The sequence below is a fragment of the Oreochromis aureus genome, linkage group 1 (assembly GCF_013358895.1).
Source record: "Oreochromis aureus strain Israel breed Guangdong linkage group 1, ZZ_aureus, whole genome shotgun sequence".
In the NCBI taxonomy this organism is placed as follows: domain Eukaryota; kingdom Metazoa; phylum Chordata; class Actinopteri; order Cichliformes; family Cichlidae; genus Oreochromis; species Oreochromis aureus.
In genome coordinates, this window is record NC_052942.1 from 17,804,909 (window position 1) to 17,826,149 (window position 21,241).

At 42.5% G+C, this 21,241-nt stretch overlaps 2 protein-coding genes across 3 annotated transcripts in view; one reads left to right on the forward strand and one right to left on the reverse strand.

Moving 5' to 3' along the window:
* Positions 1-19,830, forward strand: LOC116312259 (transmembrane protein 255B). Of its 2 annotated transcripts, none has more exons than XM_031729640.2 (9): positions 1-550; positions 1,151-1,293; positions 1,426-1,488; positions 12,196-12,285; positions 13,226-13,306; positions 14,188-14,273; positions 14,894-15,053; positions 15,341-15,487; positions 16,001-19,830. In XM_031729640.2, exons 1-9 carry the CDS (start codon positions 487-489, stop codon positions 16,220-16,222), a joined length of 1,056 nt encoding a protein of 351 aa, XP_031585500.1. In that variant the 5' UTR covers positions 1-486; the 3' UTR covers positions 16,223-19,830. The 2 variants fall into 2 exon arrangements, with proteins under 2 accessions (XP_031585500.1, XP_039465359.1); XM_039609425.1 differs by having other exon boundaries at positions 5-550; positions 15,344-15,487.
* The window catches only part of gas6 (growth arrest-specific 6), a 14,632-nt gene continuing 12,141 nt past the window's right edge, over positions 18,751-21,241 (reverse strand). The window contains exons 14-15 of the mRNA XM_031729592.2: positions 20,994-21,195; positions 18,751-20,678 (exon numbers count right to left, since the gene is read on the reverse strand). Coding sequence (XP_031585452.1) covers positions 20,527-20,678; positions 20,994-21,195 — 354 coding nt within the window. The 3' untranslated portion in view covers positions 18,751-20,526. The remainder of the gene's footprint in view (positions 20,679-20,993; positions 21,196-21,241) is intronic.

Genomic DNA, 21,241 nt, shown 5'->3' on the forward strand with positions numbered 1-21,241 from the left:
TACAGCAAGTGCGCTGCATCCCGACCAGGTGTGATCCATCCGTCTGCAAACATCAACACTCAGGAAACATACATCATACCCTCCGTTTCATCACATCGTGCGTAAAGTTTGATCGTGTAATTACTTTCAGCACAAATCAAATAAGTTTTATATCAACTTATGTAAGATCAATAACTGAATAATTGATCACCGAGGTGAATACAGGAAGCTGATTGGTCTCTCTCCCTCGGTGTGTCGCTCTCCTTTTAAAGCTCCAAGTAAAGTTGAGCCCTCGTGAGCTCAGAGGCAGTCAGCTGTGATCAGACCCCACATCTGGACACTGAGTGGATTACAATAAGAAACCTGCGCGAACCTGCAGCCTCGAAGGGGATGAGGAGTCTGTTTTAAAGAGACAGAAAAGTCGAGAAATAAAACACTGCGAGAATCGCCTCCATCCTCCTGATCTGTGTCTTCGTTTCAGGGCAGATCCATCCTCACTGAGTGAACATGCAGCAGCCCGAAACCCCGCAGATAAGTCAGCAAACTGCGCCTGAACCTCTGGATCCAGCAGGTACACCTACAGTCACTTTCTCAGTCAACAGACCTGAAAATGTTACCTTTTTATGTATTTCAGCTTTTTATATTATTTTAGCTTTTTAATTTTTTTTATCATATATATATATATCTATATATCATCTTATTTATTCATCCAGGATTATTTGTCCAAGAAGCGTTTACGTGTAGTTAAATATCTGAGGAAAAGGTTGGATAACTCCTGCAGAGTTGAATTCTCAGATAAAGGCTTCATCTTTGGGACAAGTTCAGGAAAAAATACATTTACTCACATAGTTTTCCTTTTTTAAAATCCTGCTTTACTGCACTGTCATTTAATTTTTACTCTACTGTTCATTTACTGTTTTTCTTCTGTGTAATACAAATTTCCTGAGCATGTCCTTCTAAAGAAAAACATCTCAAAAATGAGATATGCTGCTGCTGATGATAAACCTACAATAATAAAGAGACAAATAATGGTGCCTTGACATTAACATGAGCCATTTCAGCTGCATGATTGCAACAGTCAGAAGTCTAAACCATCATAATCAGGCGAGTCGGGTGAAAGATGTTTCCTGAGTGTGTTTGGATGTAAAAGAGGTTTTCTGTCTCCCTGCAGCTCAGTACCTGCGTCGGAGGAGAACTGCTCTGTGGGTGACCGTCTCTCTGCTCACTCTGGGTCTGCTGGTGCTGACCATAGGTCTGATCTCGGCCACTCGCACAGACAACGTGCCAGTCGTTGGACTATACCCGGGCATCATAGTGAGTGGCGGTCACCTTTACTCAGTTCTCATGCTCTCAGTCATGAAACCCCTCACGGTTAATCGGACATTTCTGCTCCTCTGTCAGACCTTCATGTGCATACTCACAGTTTCTGCTTTCTGTGCCCTGCAGTTGAGTTTTGGAGCATTTCTGGGTATTGTTGGCATCCACCTGGTGGAAAACCGCAGACCTATGGTGAGTGTGCTCCTCTGGCCCTCCTGTCAGATTCAAATGCGGATGATGATTTCAGGTATTCTTTTCCTCTAACACCTTTTTGTCTCCATGTAGACCTCCACATTCTTAAATCAGACCTCAAATAATCAGAAACTTTAAAAAATAAACTGGCTGGTTATAACATTTCTGGCTTGATATAGGTAAAGTTTTTACCCTCCATAAGAAAAAAACATTTAATCCCTCAGATGAAGTGACCAATATCCATCCATCCATTTTCTTCCCCTTGTCCATTCATGGTTACCCGAGGCAGGGTAAACTCTGTACAGGTCAACAAAAACAGAGAGACAGACGACCATTCACACCCAAGTGTTTTCTATCCAACATTCACACCCTGTGAATGGATCAGGAGAAACTCAGAGTTCAATATCTTGCCCAAGGGTACTTTGCCATGCACACTGTAGCAGCCAGGGATCAAACCACTAACCTCCCTAATTAGTACACGACCTGCTCCACCTCCTAAACCACACCTCCATTTCAAGAAATGATATCTAGCACAGGTTTGCAGATGATTTTCTGCATCACTGGCTGATCTGTTTACAACCAAATTATTTGCATAAGGAGGAGCTGCAAGTGTACTTAAAATTATGGCGCATGTCTACATATATTTACCCGAAAGGTCCCCAAACAGAAGCATCAATTAATGTGTGTTTACATCACCACAGCTTTGTTGGGTGGTTTGCTCTCATAGGTGATATCAGGTGTATGGGAACATCTGGCTCAGTTATGTAAAATGTGAAGTTTCCTTCATCATTCATTGGTTTGTTTCAGTCACATGCTGCTAGTTTGCACCACTAATATGGCTTCATCACAGATGTGTGGGTGAAGCGGGTGAAGCTGCACTGAAGCCTTTTATTTGTGCGATTTCTGTCAGCTTTTTAATCTCCATCATACTCATCCTCTAAAAATGAGGCTTTGTTCCTGGAAAACAGGATATATATACATCACAAATTAGAGGATTATGTTACAAACTTTACAAATTCCCTAAACTGTTTTGTGGGAATTTGCTCTTATGAGCACGAAGCAAATCGGATTACTCACGGGAGGCCTAATGCATCCTCGGTCCTTGTGCCCGGGTTAGTGTGCGTGACAGGATTTGCGGTGAGGGGAACTGAATATATTTTTCTCTGGACTTCAGTGACAAGAAGGGAAATTGGGTTAGTATTGGTCAGTTGCTGACAGCGCCCCTTTATTTGAGGCAGGGACACGGGTATTATATCCTCACAGTGGCTCTCTGTGCTCAAAGAAACGATCATGTTAAAAGATTCAGGAGTGGTGATTACACATAGGCCTACCTACAGAAATATTAGAGCCTCTGAAAAACTCCACAGTGCGTAAAGTGGATTTCTAATGTGAATTAGGAGGTTTTAAAAATGGCCACAGTGCTGAACTGACCTACAACCGGTTTGTGTCGATGTTCAGGCTGCCAACAAGGCCAACGCTGCTTCAAAACCAGCGGCAACCAGAAGCTGTGCTGTGACATTTAAGTCGGCCGGTCAGGATCACATTCAGAGCACATGAAACCCAGCATGAGACTAAGTGTGTGTGACATCATTTCCACCTGCAGGTTTGTCCTGATTTTAACGTTCAGCACATCCAACAGTGTTTCAAAGTCCAGCTGAGGTCTAGTTTCCTCAGCTGCTTCGCTGGATAATAGAGGTTATTCGGGCTGGCATGCTGGGTGCTGTAGCTCTGTAACCCTCACAAGGGAATTCCCCAGTATTTAAATTCAAAGCAGAGCTTTGGTAGTGACTGTCAGCCTTCAGTGTCTCTGAGCCTCCTCAAACTGAACAGCAACAAAACTAAACTGTTCCAGCTCTGGAAAGTGCCGGACCTCCTCTTTGACGTCTCATCATTTTCCGAGGTCAGCAGCCCGGGTGTCATTCTGGACTCCACCCTCTCCTCCTCACCATCACAAATCAAATCCATCTCTGAATCTGCTTTTTTTTAACCCCCTGTAGAACATCTCCAATCAACCATCGATTTCTAATCTTGCAGCTAAAATCATTCATGCCTTCATCTCCTTCCTTCTCGATGGCGTCCTGTTTGCTTTCCCTTCCAGACCTCTGGACGAGCTGCAGCATGTTCTCACCCTTCACTCAAGCATGGCAGCACGTCTCCCCCCACCCTTACACCTTATTTAGACTTCTGAAATCTTTTTAGAGCCTACGACGTAACCTAAATAAGCGTCTGCCGCTGTTGCCAGTGTTGTTGTGGAGGTAAGAGAAGGAGGGCTCAGCTAAGTGCTTGTAAGATTAAAGCACTGTAATCCAATCGGGGGCATGAAATTTTGGCCTCACAGGCATAAAAATATTTCACATTTCAGTGTGCTGCGTGTGGAAAAGTGCGTAAGTTGATAAAGATAGCTGAATGTAGGCTGATTGGGTCCTGGTCTAGATTACTGAATGGCAACGGTGATAAATGAGCCTTTGTCATGTTAGGTTTCTGAGAGACTCGGTATGATAAGGGTGTTTTCAAACCACAGAAGGTGTCGAAGCTAAAGCAAATATTTGATTACACAGGGTTTTCTTATTTATGGAGGAGTACGGGCGTGGTGGATGACGGGTGTATTAAAGCTGCATTTGAGATGAGGGCATCGGATTTCCAAAGTCAAAGCTGCAAATGTGACATTTTTAACAATAGCTTTTATATAAATTATAGAATATTTACCTAAGATCTTCACTTCATGAAGGCAGATTTCACAGTGTTTTGCATATACTAGCTGTTTATGTATCCTACACAGCTTGGGGAAACTTGTGGATGAGCAGCATTATTATTTCTCAGACTTCCAAGATTTTGTAAAGAAATTGCTTCTGCGTTTGGATGTGTCCTTTTATTTCATTTCTTTGTTTTCTTTCTGGTGCGTGAAGGACCTCCTGTCTAATCAGGGTGCAAATAAAGATAAAGGTTTTGTAGATGAGAGGTGTGGAAATCTGCCCCCCTCGCTGTAGTATAACAAACAATGAATTTAGCAAGAAGCAAACGATCCAAAAGACTTTGTGAGCGAGTGAATGGGTGTATGACGCACTCAATTAGGCCTCCAGGTCATCAGGTAAACGTTTGGCTATAGCAGCCGTATTTGTCAAATGATCGTGTGCTAAAGGGAAGTGAGTTAAATTCAAGTAAACTGTGTCCTAAAACAGATCGATTCTTTTTTCCTGTCCCTGAATGACTCCACCTGAATTTCTGTGTGTGTGTCTGTGCTGTGAATTTTTCATGTGTCGTCCAGGTGTCGTGCGCCTGGTCAGATCACATTGGCTTACTTTTCTCTGCAGTGTATCGTATCTGATCTGGTCTTACGAGATATCCTTGTGCTTGTTCACATATGTAAAGAAATGTAGCATCTGTGTGTGTGTTTGCATGTGTGTTTACAGCCCACAGGGTCCAGTATAAACCTGCTTTTACTTTATAAAGATCTGCAGTCCTTGTTGTTTCAGTTCTCAGACTCTGTGTGGATTTAAATGTGTGGACAGCAGGAAAGACACCGAAAGCTGCCGTCTCTGTCTCTCTGGCATCACTCCCAGCTCTGCGCTTTAAACTTTAATGGTGTGATCACTGGTCTACGGTGTCTCTTATGAGGCACATGTGGCACAGCTCTCACGTAGGTATCTTCTTCCCTCCTGCATCTGAGGCTTGTACTGTAATACGAGAGCTGGCTCGCAGAGCGAGGCCGCTCATTAAAGAACAACTAACTGTGCCACAATGCCACGGACACCTGAGAGCACCGGAGGCTGCCTCGCTTCCTAGGTTGGTCTACGCTTTTGGTCCTTTGACTTCATATAGCAGCGGATGAAGACGTTGATGTGGTATGAAGAGAAGTGATAAGCTCATCTACTGCAGCCAAACAGAAGTTTCCTGTTTGAATGAAGGCTTGTAAAATCAAAGCAGCTAAAATGAAATTTTATAGCAGCTTTTATAAACATTAGAATTCACAGGTGAGGCTGACATACTAAATAAAGATAACAATAAATGATAAGTGGTAAAAGGGACCAAAAAAGTATATAAAATATACAGACCTATTGCTGCTTAACTTTCTTTAATGCAAGTATCTATTAAGCCAATCTTATGGCAGAAACTCAAAGCATTTAGACATGGTCAAGATGACCTGCTGAAGTTCTACAGCTGCAGAAGACCACACTGGGTGGTCCTGTCAGATAAAATGAACAAGGCCCACCAAAGTTGGACAACAGAGGATTGGAAAAACGTTGCCTGGTATGTCTGAGTCTCAATTTCTGTTTCAACATTCAGATGGAAAAGTCAGAATTTTGCATAAATAGCATGAAAGCATGGATCCACCCTGCCTCGTACCGGCAGTTCTGGCTGCTAGGGGATATTTTCATGGCACATTTTGGGCCCCTTAGTTCAAAATGAGCATTGTTTAAATGTTACAGACTACCTGACATGGCCATCCCTTTATGAGCACAGTGTACCCATCTTCTGCTTCCACCAGGATAACACGCCGTGTTGCAAAGCTCACATTAGCTCAAACTGATTTCTTGAACATCACAATGAGTTCACTGGACTCAAATGGCCTCCACAGTCACCAGATCTCAGTCCAATACAGCACCTTTGGGATGTGGTGGACAGAGGAATATTTCTAGCAAACTTTGAAACTTCCATCTCAAAATTTGGAAAATTAGTCAAGTACACAAAGCTGTGTGTGGTTTTGTCAGGAAGGGCAAAAACAGGTAAATCAAACATGCACAGCTAACTGCTTTAGCAATGAATAAGGCAGCAGCTGAAAGTAGATCTTAGATAAAGACAATAAAACAACAGCAGTGAGACGAGCAAATTACAGAATATCTATGAGGCAAAGAAAGAAGGAAAAGAAAACAAATATTAAAAAATGTTAAGTTAATAAAAAAGGCTCTGACAAACTTGCTAGCGCATCACTAAGAGGCTCATAATAAATGATCAGCATGCGCAGCAGCCTACATTTGGACCTTTTCGGACTTCTGGCAAAAAAGTGGCAAAAAGCCGCCTGGTTGGAGCTCTGACACTTTAAGTGCGATGAACACACACGCTGCTGACTTTTCTGGTTTTCCTGTTTTCCTTTTCTGGTTTTCACCTGTGCCTCCTTCCCCTGTTCATTTCATGCTTCTTCTCTCCAGTTTTTGTCCAACTGTTGATCCTTTTTCCTCGTGATCTAATTCAAAGTAAGCTGAGATTAAAGCTTACACCTCGCACATCAGTGTTAAACTATGAGCACTGTCTAGCTGTGTCTGTATTTTAGCACCTTCACCTGTCTCAGAGACCGGCCCTCCCTGTGATCGTTGGTATTTGTTGAATAAAGCTTTACAAATGTTAATGACTCGTCCAGCCACGTTTCATTTTGTCCTTTGTGAAGGACTGTGAAGCGTGAAAATCTGTCTTTAAAAAAAACCTCCACTTCTATCTGCTCTCACACATCCAGTGTGATAACAGGCTTCACTGCCCTCAGACCCTGTAATGTTTCTTTATGACCACACGCTTCACGTGGCTCGTGTTCGTTACCCCGGCGGCCTCTCCCGTAGGCACTGCCTGTATCTCACACGCTGCCGTCCTCATGGTCACCTTGTAGCTTCCGAGAGAGGAGCGGCGAGCCTTTAAAGGGTCGTATTTTACCGAACAGGCCGGGGGACGATTGCTTCTTAATAGCAGTGTGTTCAGCTGGTGTCATGATAGGACGCTGGACCACTGAGCAGGGGAGGAAGTCCTTGCAGAGGTCAGCGATTTTGCTTACATAACCTGATAGGTATCTTTACCGAGGCTGTAAAATTCCTCATTTTATGTTATTAGTGCTTCGTCACCAGTGGGGTTTTTTTCCCTCCCTGTGTTTTCCCTGTCCTGTCCAGCAGTGTAGCAATCAGAAGGCCAAAAAATGCCAAACAGATTTATTTTTACAAGTAGAGGGTTATGGCATTTGCTATAATGGTCTACTACTTGATAGCTCTATTTTATTGGGACTTTTTTAGGATTTTTTATTTTGGATTGTTTCAACGACAATGGACAAGACCAGGGGATGTGAAAGAAAGAAAAGAAAGAAAGAGAAGCTGGAAGGAAAGTTAATAGAAAGACAGGGAGAGAAAAATAGAGGAGAAGAAGAAGATGAGAGAGAGAAAACACTGAGAATCTGCTTCAAACAGCAGAGAAACCACGGCAACAATCAACATAAATAACAATGATATTGTTACTGAGCAGCACACAGTACTAATAATACAAGATATTTTTAGAGGCAGCAGCAGCCAAAGATAGTGTGTGTCTGGGTACCGGTATGCGTTAGCACTTGTGTTCATGAGGTTTCTCCATGTGAGTGTCTAACAGTGAATGTGGGAAGCCACAGCCCCACCCTCCAGGACCTGAGGAAGACATGGAGGGGTCCTGGGCCCCAGATATCCAGAGGCACTCAGAGCATGAGAGCCCCAGGAGGACCACCGCAGGGACAACCACGACCCCCGCTCAGAGAAGAGCAGCCAGAGAAGCCAGAGCAGACCGAGCATCGGCCCCAGAGACCTAATATCCAAGGGCACCCCACCAGTCTAAGACCTGACCTGACACAAAGACATAGGCAAACAGGCATATGCTGACACAAGCATGCATTCCCACCCTCACACACACACATACACAAACATTCACACCCCACCCAATATGGAGAGATACAGAAATGGACGTCGTACACACACACTCCCCATACACACTCTATACTCTCAGGTCCAGGCACCAATAACCCAGAGGGGCAGTCAGCCCAGGATCTAAGTCCTTCAGGCCCAGCCAGAACCCCAGCATAGAGGTTTAGTGCCCCCAGAACCCCAAGACTGCCCCGACCCACCTACCCCTATCGAACCCCCAGACGCCCCAAGCCCTTACCCCCTCTATATTGGTTAATGCTAAGGTTAATTTTATTTTTCCAGTTCACGAGGACAGTCTTCTTAGCAATGCATAAGGCGGACTGTGTTCATCTTCATAATGACATCATCTAAGTCGCCAGAAAAGCAAACTGAAGGGGAGGCTGGAGCACTTTGATAAGTTTCACATATCCAGCACCAAAACATGAACAGGTGGACAGAACCAAAGAGCACGGATATAATTGTCAGGTGTATTCCCTCGACAGCGTGAGCAGGTGTTAGATGACACGAAACCCATCATGAACATCCGCTGACCTGTGTAGTGCACTCTGTTCATGATTTTGTATTGTATTAATTGCAGACTGGGATTTCTAGTCATTTAAAGGTTTTTAAACATATCTGAGACCAGAAGTTTTGATCAAACCTAAGTGATAGATCTGCCTCCCATTTTGCAATACAAAGGGATATTGATTCATCTATTTATGAGAGTGTCCTGTATACTTTAGACAGTTTTGAGGAATTGCACCACACTTGATGGTGTAATTTGACTTGTTTTCTTTTTTTACTATAGATTTAATTTGATTAAGTTTATATTCTAAAAATCTATTCTATACGGCTATTCTATAAAATCTATTGTATAACTAATCTGTCAGATAGAATAAAGTCTGTTCCTCTGAATATATATGTCAAGTATTCAATTCCTTTACAACTCCAATCTGGGAAGTTTATCATATTATTGTTCTTTAGGATGTCAGGGTTGTTCCAGATGGGTGTACGTTTGCATGGGATTAAGGAAGACTCAGTCATTTTTTTTTAAAATTCCCACCGTGCTGTCAGAGAGGAGCTGATATTGATGCTTTTGAAGCTTACATGTCATTTGATGTTTGAGCTAATGAATGGTAGGTCCAAAATCTCTATATTATTGCATAGTGTTCTACATCTAGCCAGGGCTTATCTAAGAGGGCATGTTTTAAGCATCCTGAGGTGTATTGTAGCCTGTTGGCTAAGACGAAGTGGTGAAAGTTAGGCAGATCTTGTCCTCCTCTATCCTTGGTCTTCTGTAGCGTTTTTAAGCTAATACATGGGGCTTTATCTTTCCAAAGGAACTTCACCCTTTGGAACTTTCCAAGGGGTGAAGGTTTACTCTGGATCATTGAGGATAAATGATTGATTCTTGGCAAAACCCTCATTTTTATTGAAACGACCCTTCCCATGAGTTTTATGGGTAGAGACTTCCATCTAGCTAGATCGTATTTGACTTTCTTTAAAAGTGGGATGTGGTTTAATTTAGCTAAATCTGCGAGCTTAGGAGAAACAATACCTAAATATTTAACTGAGTTTAGTTCCAGCTGTACTGAGCCTGTCCATTTCTTCAAATAGTCCACTCTGACCAAGTTGATCGCCTCCAAGAACAAGTAATCTAGGCATCCTCTTCTGGAGCCTGCTCCATGCACATTCAGTGTGACAAACCATAGTTCTGTGTGTGCGTGTGTGCGTGTGTGTGTGTGTGTGTGTAGCTATGAAACGAATGAATGAAAAAAAAACTGATGTCCATCAGGTGAAAGAGAGTGTGGAACCGGAGTTTGGGCAGGTAGTGTATTCACTCTATAGAGTAACTGTACTGTTGATAATGTAGATCAGCTTTTCCCAAACATTGTGTAAATGAACGATCATTAGAGAAAAGGCTCAACGTTCTGAGTACTGATCAGAATAAATCTTACAGAGGTGTTTGAGGCGCCTTTTACTGTTTTCATTAGATTTTTTATGTAGAATTTAAAAAAAAAAATGCTTTAAAATGTAGCAGATTGAATTCAGAGATACGGTAATGAAGTAAATTACTTCACACTTTACAGTCGCATGTCAGTGAAAGGATTCGACTGAATTACTTTAGAGGCTTTTTAATGTTTCTTCCCCAAAGCGGCTCCTGAGAGTAGAAAACCATCTACAGTATGCCGCGTGTCTTTAATCTTTCACACTATTTGATTTTTCAGTATCAGGGGAGGTTTGGGTGGCGTGGATATTTTATGCGCTGGCAGCTGGTGCTAAGGTAATGTGAAGTAATGCAGTTGTCAGGCTCTATTGTCTCTGCCGTTGGCCTCATCTCCCACTTGCAGCCCATAAAAGCGGAGCCATTTAAACCGCTAATGAAGCAGAGAGTCTGGACCAGTGGCAGATAAAACCCACCCAGAAAAGCTTATATTCTCAGCCTGCCTCTTATTTCACTTTGCTCAGGAAAAGCTCAGAATTAATATGCCTTCGTATCCATTTTTCCCCAAATAAACGGGACAGTGTGTATTAATCATGCGCAAACCTGTTTTGCTAAAAAAAAGTTTGATGATTTATGGAAAAGAAACAACATCCTGTTTTAATACCTGGAGCTGACTGTTGTCTGTTGTGACCATCACGATCTACAGGTTTCTACTTGTTTCTGTTGCTGTGAAAGCTAACCGTTCCTCCTCTGACGGTTCCTTCATTTAGATCCAGCCTCAGTTTTCAGCTCATAAATCTGCTGCGATTGTGATCAGCTAACCTCTGGATCAGCTTGCACGTTCATCCCAATGAACGTTGTCTCAGCAGCTTTAAAGCTAACAGTAGCGTGTTCACCCTGAACTGGGTGAACAAAGAAATGGCAGTTTGTATAAAAGTGGTCCCCCAACCAACTGTTTCCATTTTCTTCTGTCATTTGCTAAATGCAAATTCATTTATTTTCAAACTAACAGACAAGCTAGCAAAGATCCCCTTTTACATAGAGTCTTTAGACATGTTTTTACTAGCAGCCTGTCATAAAAAAACACACAGTTTGTTCTGATTTCTTTAACTGAATCTAAAAAAAAAGTTTCACAGGCATAAATAGTATTTTTGTGCCAACAAGGTGACTTCTAAAGTGCGACTAACCAAAAACTTGGTGTATCAGCACGGTGTGCACTGGGTCCTCAACAAATGTAAGGAAACTGAACAATTGGAAGACAAAAGACGGTGATCATAACAACTTCCAGCTTGTTAGAACTGCACAAACTATATTTTATATTCATTTATATACTGTTTTTCCATCTATGTCTGTACTTGTTGCCCTCTGTAAAACAGTAAGCCACTGTTGCCAGTTTATAATAAGCTACAAAATCATTTTTTTCTTGCTTTTTGGTCTCAAACTACAACTACCAGAGAGAGAGAGAGAAACTGTGTTTCTGTGCAGGAGGTTCAGTCCTGGAGGAGCGATTGAACAGACAGTAACCGATGCTCGATGATAAAGTTTATGATCAGACATCTGTGATCAGCCAGCTGGGTCTGCTGGGCTGTGTGCGTGTGTGATATTAGAAAATGACTTTATCTAACAGAAGAAATCTTATAGGAGACCCACGTGTGCGCTGCATTGTTCAATTTGTCTGAGGAGTACAAATTTGAGGTCAGGATTCGACTTTGTTTTCTGATGGTTAGAGTTAGGAGAAGCATTATGTCAACTTGATGTCCTCACAAAGATGTGAAGACGAATGTGTGTGTGCGTCTGCGTGTGTGGGAGAATTGGACTGACCTTGCTCTGTCCTGCGTGTTGCTTCTTCGCCTGTAAATCAGCCACAAAGCTCCTCTGTGCTGGCAGAGCGAGAGCCTCTACATTGCCTTTATTGTCCTGCAGGCCAGACGTGCAGACGACCAATCAGCAGACATGCCAAGCTTAATATCCGTGTGTGCGTTAAGTTTTTAAAATCTTGTTTGTGCTTTTATTTAGATATATATGCATGCAAATAACACAAAAACACGAGCTGCACCTGCTCTGATAGTTTTGTTTTGTACTTGAAAATCATGTCTTGTGACTCTTCTCTGTGCTTTCCTCCCTTCACTTTTCTTTAAGCTGGTGTCCTCAATAATCTTCATCAGTGTCGGAGTCATCGTTGCCTGCTTCTGTGCCATCGTGGATGGGATAATTGCTTCAGACTTTATTGTAAGTATCACTTTTATTTGTCATAAACTGAAGCAGGTATCTGAAGCAGGTATCCTCACAGACCGGGTTTAACCACACATGCTGAGATCCAAATGTCAGATCAAGAAATGTGTGGGTCCAATGCAGACCAACTAATCTCAGCGAGCTGTGTGTGACATGAAAAGCTGACAAACTTTCAGGATATCAGGACTGATTAAATTCTTTGTGTCACAGAAAACTTTGATGACAACAATAAATCAGCTGGGATGTGATCACCAAACACTCTCACAGGTTAAATCAGAGTGTAGAGTTTAGCTTGTGTGCATTTTGGTAACACTTTACAACTAAAGGTGTAATTCCCCTTTAATCAAATGGAATTTCAAAGTATTTTATTTGAAATTACAATGTAATTATATTTGCCTACACCTGCTTAAAGGTAGGCACACTAGAACAACAGAGTAACCAGTCAGGTTTTTATAGGAAACAAAGAAGTAACTACATAGAATTACATTAAATAGAACTGTTCTTCCTCGCCAACTGTGATCATCCTAATTACATTTTAATTTCAAATAAAACACATTTAAATTCCATTTAGTTACAGGGGAATTATCCCCTTTTATAAAGTATTACTCGCAGTTATTTGTGTAAGCAGCCTCCACTTCCTAATGAGAGTTTCAAAGCTGGACCCCGTCCCCGTTATCGATCCCCAAGTGCTTATCAGACCTCTGCAGATATATTCATTTTGTGATCTCATGACTGTAAAAGTCACATTTATTGCACAGTCAAGCTCTGGACAGTGAGAATGATTTTATTACCCTTCACGTTGCATAAAGTTCAGTAAGGGTTTTATTGAACGAGGTGGGTTTTGTGCACCGGGTAGACTGGACGGTGCGCTGCAGCAGAGATGCGGAGGATGACGAGGATGTGATCATATCAGATGTGTAACAGCTCTCTTTTTCAGGACATTACGCCTGTGCAGGAGGGCACGTGTGACTTTCACCCCAGTGGATCTGGCTACGCCTACGACAGCTACTACACTGAGGTGATTCTCATATATGTGTAAACCCGCTTTCTGTCAGTGTGAAGAAGTTTAAATACACATTTAATAAAGTGTCGTCTCAACAGTATGCCTCAGTTTTTCTACATGAGAAATAAACGCTGCTGTAGGTAATGAAGGAAATCTCTCAGCACAGCTCTCTGAGCATAAAAAACACAAATAAATGTGTAAAAAAATTACAGAAAATGTTTTCGTAGCTCATTGCCCAAACTGTCCAGAAAATTTCTTATTTTGCTAAATTTCTTTCATTTATTTTACTGTGTACACGTGTTGAAATTCCTATAGCAGATAGTGAAAAAACAGGATTTATCTGTAATTCAAATGTTTATCTATTACTACATGACTTTGGTGTAGTATGAATGGGAGTGGGGGAGGTCTTCCTCAGTAGGATAAGCTGTAAAACTTATGAAAATACAGTTAAAAATTTACGCCCACTTTCACATTTTCCAATAGTGACCGGATTAAAGACTTTGCTGGGCCCGTTCTGAGCCCCCCAGCCTTATGTTTGACACCTCTGTTTTAAAGAATATACCAGAGTACTGATTGTGTGGCGTGCTCTGACAACCTTTTGATGCTCAGTTTAAACTTTTGCAAAGGGTGCTGTGACACCTAGTGGTCAAATGATGTTACTACACAGATTTACTGGCTCACTGAAAGCAACAGCATTCCGCCTCGCTCTGCAAATCAAATAAAAAGCACGTAGATGCTGTGGAAGCAATATGTTGACAACTGTGTGTGTGTGTGTGTGTGTGTGTGTGTGTGTGTGTGTGTGTTTGGTTATTGGTCCATGCAGTTCTTGTTTATCTGGTTTCTGCATCTCCATCTAACCCATCTCTCTCTATTTGATCCACTCTCTGGCGCTGCAGGTGACGTGCCACTCTTTTGAGAAGTCATGCAAGCTGAAAGTGAGGAGCAACACCTGCTACTGTTGCTGCCTGTATAACTGCGAGAGGTGAGACAAACTCAAACTGCGGGTCTGCAGGCCATAACACAACACAGGTTTGTGTTATTTAACCATTTCTCTCCAGTTTAGTTTCAGAGGAGCTTTTCCACAGGTCATGTCAGAACACCGGCCAACCACTTTTTTTCTGTTTTCCAGTTATGAGCTTATAGTCTTCTAATAATAACATAGAGGGCAGAGGGCAGCAGGAAAATAGCATCCCAGACATGAGAAAGAGCTCAGAGAAACTGCTGCAAGAAAAAAACACTGGAAATTTCAGCTCTTTCTTGTATGACAGCCAGCTCTTAAATCTTGGATATTTTAGCCTAACACACGCACACACACACACATACACACATACACAAGAGAAAGCGCTTGCAAAACATTCCCCCTGTGCCTTTGACCGCGTTACCACTCAGTCATAAGCCGATAAAAGGCTGTCTGGAAATAATAAAGCAAGCAAAAGTGATGGATGGTGTAGGAGACTCTTTGTTTTCCTGCCATCCTGGAAGGTTTGGGATAAAACAGTCTGGGATGTGAAATGGAAACTACAATAAGAGCCATAAAGCAGAACTTAAATAAGTTACACCTGCGATTTTCCTGCCATGTCACAACTTATTCTTATCTTCCAGCCTGTACTCCTCACACTACTACGAGTTCACCGGGGTCAGCAGCTGCTGGGATGTGGTCCAGCTGTACCGCCTGATGTGGACCTCGGTGGTGCTCAACGTGATCGGCTTGTTCCTGGGCATCATCACCGCCGCCATCCTCGGAGCGTACAAGGATATCGTGGTGAGGAGTCCAAGAGGATTTAACTCACTCTACCCCCGCTCCCTCCCAAAAAACCAGAAACCCAAAACTTTGAAGGCAGAGAGTTTAGAAGCATTCACATGCTATGATCAGCTGCACTCTTATTTGGTTAAATAAATGCAGCAGCTTTGAGCAGTTTAAACTTCCTGATGTGTTCCTGCATCTGTGTAAATGTGTGTTAACCTGTTATTTTAACAGCAGCTTGTTTTTAGTGATCTCCACTGATGTTTTCACTCTTTACCTAAAGCATGTTTTACCGTTTCCTCCAGCAGAAGCCCGCTCCTCAGATCGCTCCCAGCCCGACGCCAGCACCTCACATCCTGTACAACCCGACCCAGCACATGCTCACCTACCCCAACTTCTGTCCGTCGGGGCAGGTTCTGCCCGCCTACCCCAACTACCCAGTATCCATGCAGGTAGGAGCTCAGGCCAAAACTAAGAGTGAAACACAGGGAGATGCACTCGCCAGCCACTTTTATTCAAACTGGTTTCTTGAATCTCACTTTACCCAAATGATGCTACTGAGGTGTACCTAATAAAGTGTCAGTGAGTGTATATTCCTGCTGTACTAGCACTCTAGTATCAAAACAGCTGGTGATGGCAGTGAACTAATGCCTATTACACATGAGCTGAAAGCACAGCTGTAGCTCATAACAGAGTCGCAGCTGGCTCCTGGTTGGCTGCCGACTCCTCAGCTGGGCTTGTTTCACATTAAAGCTTAACAACTCCATGAAAATGTGCCACAAGTATTCCATCTTCCTAAACCAGGCGATCACCTTAAATCTGCAGATGTGTTGCTTTGGTTATGTATTTCTGTCCGTCTGATCGATCGCTCAGGGCTGATCTTTGCTGATATTTGATATCTCTTTGGCTGAACTTCCACATGCCCTTGCAGCCAACCACTTCCTGTTTCTCCTCCTCTCCCACAGCATAACACCAACCACCAGGCACCTGCTACTCCCCAGATGCTCCCTCCTGGGGGAGAACCGTCTGAGGAGAACCAGAGCCAGCTGCTCTCCCAGGTCCCTCCCCAGCCACAGCCTCAGGGAGCCACCCAGGACCCAGGAGGCTACATGCTGACCCCCAACGCTCCGGTCCTCTATGCATCCTCCTACAGCGCCTTTGAGAAACCTCCACCTTACGCCTGCTGAGACTTTAGACAAATATGGAGAGCGTGCTGCGAACACCTTCACCTGGTCAGACTGAAAGTAGCACAAAACCTTTCAGAGACAGAGATTTCAATGATTTAAATGCTGCGTTTCACGTGTGTCTAATGGGTTTCAAGTGAAGTCAGACAGAGATTTATGGTTATGTAGTGTTTAATATGTAGACATGAGTCCTTTTAATATGTAGCCATCAAAGGAAACTTGCTTATTCACTTAGTACCACACAGCTCTGAAGCTCTGCACGGCAGCAAAAAGACCAGAAATGAGGGGAAAGTACCAGCACCTCTGAATCTGCTCGATTATTAACAAAAGTTTTCTTTTAAAAAAGACAAAAATTGTGAGGTGAAAGTGAATAAGCAAAATTTCTCAAGATGTCAAAGATTCTTTTAAACCTAAGGCTGGCCTTTGGATGGCTTCACACACAGTTTAAATACTGACTGTGGTCTGGTTTCTAAGTTGCAGGTCGTTCTGTGTATCGTCTCATTATACTGTACAGTTCAAAGGGCTTTCCTGAGAGTAAATTATGTTCATGTAGCTGTTATTTAATTATGTTTGTGTGACTCATTTAATGTGCACTTTACAGTCGATATGACCTCTGAGTTAGTGATCGATGCATGGGACTGTGCTGGACCTGTAAGAAATGCATAGTAAGGGCTTTATATTAAAAAAACCTCACCTTTGAAGGAGTTCAACACTGACAAAAATAAGTTTATTTGCTGTAATATCCGAGGCAGAGAGTCTGAAAACGGGTCTTCAAAGACTTTGTGTAACGTCTGTCCTCCACTTTTCAAACAAATCTAGGCAAACGGTTTTCCTTGTTTCGGCCTTCACTCGTTGGAAAAGCAAATAAATTTATTTTTCCAAAACGTTGAGCTTTTTTTTCAGTGCTTCTGTTAGGTTTTTTTCACCTCAAAGGCAGACCGTGTAACTTCATAGTCTCATAATCTTGTTACATTCATAAGCAATAAAGCACACCTCTGCATAACCCAGTGCGCTGAGCTGTAGTTCTGCTTTTTTCTGTGATATATTTGCTTGTGGCAACTGCTGTTATTAAACTGTTGAGTGAACCTACTGTGGTCATTCTCAGCTCCACACACTTTAGATAGTTTAGCCATAATAACCCATGTTTTTAATATTCGAGGCCCAAATATAAATTTTTGAGTTGTTTTTGCAAAAATAAATAATTCTGAATGGAGCCACAAACTATATTGGAACTCTCTAATAAAGGTGACACAGCCTGTTAGGCATCAGTGTTTCTTCCAGGTGTAAAAAACTAAAAGATTTTAACACAAGTGACTATTTTACAGTGGGCTGCAGTTATATTTTCAATGCAAAACTATATTTTTTGTTGTATTTATGACATTATATTAAAAAAACAAACAAACAAACAAACAAAAAAACCCCCACCAAACCCCAAACTTATTTTTCTTACTAACAGGAGAATTGAAAGAGATTATCATCTTTAAGATTACTTTGAAGTAGACTAGCTACAGGTGAATGTTCATGTGATAAAGCAGGTTGTCTTCCAATCAGGAGATCATGGATTGATCCCAGGCTACTCCAGTCTGCATGCCGAAGTATCCATGGATAAGATACTAAACCCCAATTATGAATGTTGGAAAGCACTGAGACAAAAGTGTCCCTTTATTTGTATGTTTTTTTCTTCTTCTTGCTTGCTTTAGTGGTCACCACACTGTGACCTTCCTCTTTTCCTCATGCCTGGTAGCTCCCTTGTCGATTATAACCACTCTCCCGTGTCTTCTCATTTCTACTCCTGTCCCTCCTGGTCATTTCAATGAAAACCTTTACATCTTCAACTCTGTTACCTCCACCTCCTCTTTTTTTCAGTGTCACTGTCTCTAAACCAGACATCATAGCAGGCCTCACATAATTCACTGATCATAAAGTCCACTGCCCTCTACACATCTTCATTACCTCCACAGGTATGTCATCTGGACCATCTTCCACTCTTCATAGGTGCCCTCCCTTCGTCCTCACTAATCATCTGCACTTTCACCAACTTCCTTCCATCCATCCTCTCTTTTCTTCATTCATGAGCTCCTTTAAAGTACTACTTCCACTGCGTTCACTTGTTAGTACATTATATATAAGCACCAATCCATTTACCATAGTGCAAATGGTCTCTGGGAGAAAATTAATTACATTAAAAGCAGCCTACTTTGACAATAACTGAAACATACAGCAGTCTAACAACTTTAAAAATAGTCCAACGGCAAAGCCACCATAGATGTAGGGCAAAACAATCACATGTGGCTCTAGAATCACAGGTTTGAGACCCCTGATGCAGCCCCTCAGGTTATCCTCTGTCTAAAAGAATGTTTTAGCTCTTCTCTTTTCAAGGTCACCCTGCCTCTAAGGCAGAGGTTCCGTATTAAAGCATAATTTTGAGCTCCATCACAGCTTAAGCTATGCCGCAACAGTCGAGAGCATTGGAAACAGAAGCACAAGGTGTACAGATGTGTTTTTGTTTTTCAAAACACAACTTTACTCAGTGACGTTCATACAGCTGCTTTTATTTTATTTATTTTTTTAAATAGGATTTTCACTGCTGAGGGAAGTTAAAACTCAAAAAAGGCAGACTTCTCTCAGCATCATACACATACTGGCAGTTAAGGTGAAAAATAAAAACTAGAAGTTCAAGATACATCACATATGATTAAAAAATAAAATAAGACATTAACAAGTCAAGCTCTATATTCTGGCATTCATCCATCAGAAAACTAGAAAATGATACCTTACACAGGGATGTAAAATAACACTGGAGCCCTTTAGGCATTCGCTCCTCTGACATTCTTTGTTGTTACTGTGTTTTGATTCGCTGAGCACCTATAAAATCAAATTAAAAACTGAGTCTCTAAAGCTTGATGCTACTTTGATCCCTGGGTATTGCTCTCACAGTCTCCCAGTTCCACCATGATTTGTCGCTGAAACCTTTTTTTTTTTTTTAAAGAAGCAGATGAAGTTGAGAGACTCTGATCTATCTTTGAACTTTGGACCATAAATGTGCCTCAAGGGGGGATTTTAAGGTAGTGTTTGCTCTGTCTTCTATAAAGCATTGTACAGTCACATTATTTACATATTCAGTATATTACAGCGCCCTCTTTTCCTTTCTCAGTAGCTTGTGTGGTGCGATCAATGCAGTGCTCTCTCTCCCTTGTGGAGAAGGCCCCTTCCTGTCTCCCTGTGCTTCTGTGTCTATTCTACTGTCCTCAGGTTGGTATATGGCAGACTTTAACTGTAACTGGGTGTTTTTTTGGGAAAGAAGGGACCTTTTTGTGATGAACATGAGTGTGAGTCTGTTCTTTAAAAGACAAAATCCTCAGGGGCACACACTGCAAAGCGTCAGTTAGTTTGCTGGGTTGCAGTGCTGCACCTTTGGGAATTGATTCACCTGTTTAGAGGGAAGCTGTCGACAAGTGTGGGTTGGTTTATTCTTTTGTAGGCACACGGTTGATTTTCGAAGTTGCAGGCAGATATGGAGTGCTCCTCCAATCGAGAGCGGGGGGGGGGGGATCAAGGAGGCAGTCCATTTATACCTGCAACGATGTGCAACAGTTTCTACAGAACGCAAAGTTCATACCGCCTCGCTGCGCCAAGGGGGGGGGGCTTTAAGGGCAAATGGGATTTATTCATTTAAGATCTGAGCACCTGTTCACACATTTTCTCTGAGTGAAGTAGCTGATGTAGGACTGTCTTTCTGGTCCCCGTGTTTTTAATTCTTACATTTTCATTTAATTGGACATTCTACATTAGCACTCGATTAATTCAAGCTTTGTGAATGTGGACCTTAAGTGAGCTGGATGTAAGCAACACGAGCACAGACTAGTCGTTGCTTACAAACCTCCAGTTAGATCTGCGTTTAAGCACAGGATACTAGGCGTGGAAGGCTGACCCAGGACCAAACCCGTAGCATTGATTTTGGATTAGACCCTGCGTGTTCTTGTGAGCTTACGAGGCTTTAAAACACAGCCAGTTTTTCAGGCAATGCTGTGCAGCTATTATTCCCTTTGTACAGGGGGTGTTACTCACTGGCAGAAGAACTAACTTGCTGGGTCATAACACTGAGACTGCTGTGAAAATCCCTGCCACTGCTTCTAGGCAGCAGTGTCATCACAGGATAAGGCCGGGGGAGGGAGAGGATGGAGGGGAAGGGGTGATCTTGGGCTCGAGCCACACTGTGACATATTCCAATTAAAAACAATTTTCCCATCACACCCCTTGTCTCAATGAACTGCTTATGGATCGGTTTTGGCAGATTCAAGCGCCGTTCACTGGTGGGAGTCCAGCAGGGGGCAGGAGTGCGAGCGGATGTCGTTATGTTTGTGGATGGCCCGGTCCAGGTCCAGAGGCTGTCCGTTTACACTGACCTCCATACAGCCGCTGTAGGGTGTCGACACCAGCGTGGACACCAGAGGAACATCTGAGGGTGGAAATCACAAGAAGTGTCCAAATAACATTATTCACTTTGTTCAACATGTCAGTGAAAACATTCACCCATCTGTTGTCATGTGGGGCGTTTTGTGTGGGGGTTTTTTTTTTTGAATTATGGCATAAAAAAAATTCTTTTGTTGTTCTTTCAGCTTGGAGAACTGTACAAGATTCTAGCTGCCGGGGATGTTTTCCAGTCTGAACCCAGCAGTCAATAACAGAAGCTGATACTCTTCAATAGAGGTAGGAATACTTTTAAAACTTTATGGAAAACTTTTCTGTTCTGTGTAAAAGTGTGTGTGCTCACCAGGGAGGCCTCCTATGAAGGTAGTAGACTGTGACAGGAGGCCGGTGGGAACTTCAGCATCTTCACTTCGTCCAGAATTGCCGTCGACCAGCAGAAGGGTCTGGTTACCAGAGACTGTCACCTGGACTTCATGACTCTTACCATCACAGAAGGGTGCAGGAGAGCTGGCAATGACGACATTACCTACAGACACCAGAACAAACTAAAGACACACAGGAGGTCAGTTTGCATATCAAATATACAGAAAG

Coding starts and splice junctions, on each gene's coding strand:
- LOC116312259 (XM_031729640.2), top strand. CDS start 487: ATGCAGCAGCCCGAAACCCCGCAGATAAGTCAGCAAACTGCGCCTGAA. Junction 12,286..13,225: donor TAATTGCTTCAGACTTTATT/GTAAGTATCACT, acceptor TCTCTTTTTCAG/GACATTACGCCTGTGCAGGA. Junction 15,054..15,340: donor GAGCGTACAAGGATATCGTG/GTGAGGAGTCCA, acceptor CGTTTCCTCCAG/CAGAAGCCCGCTCCTCAGAT.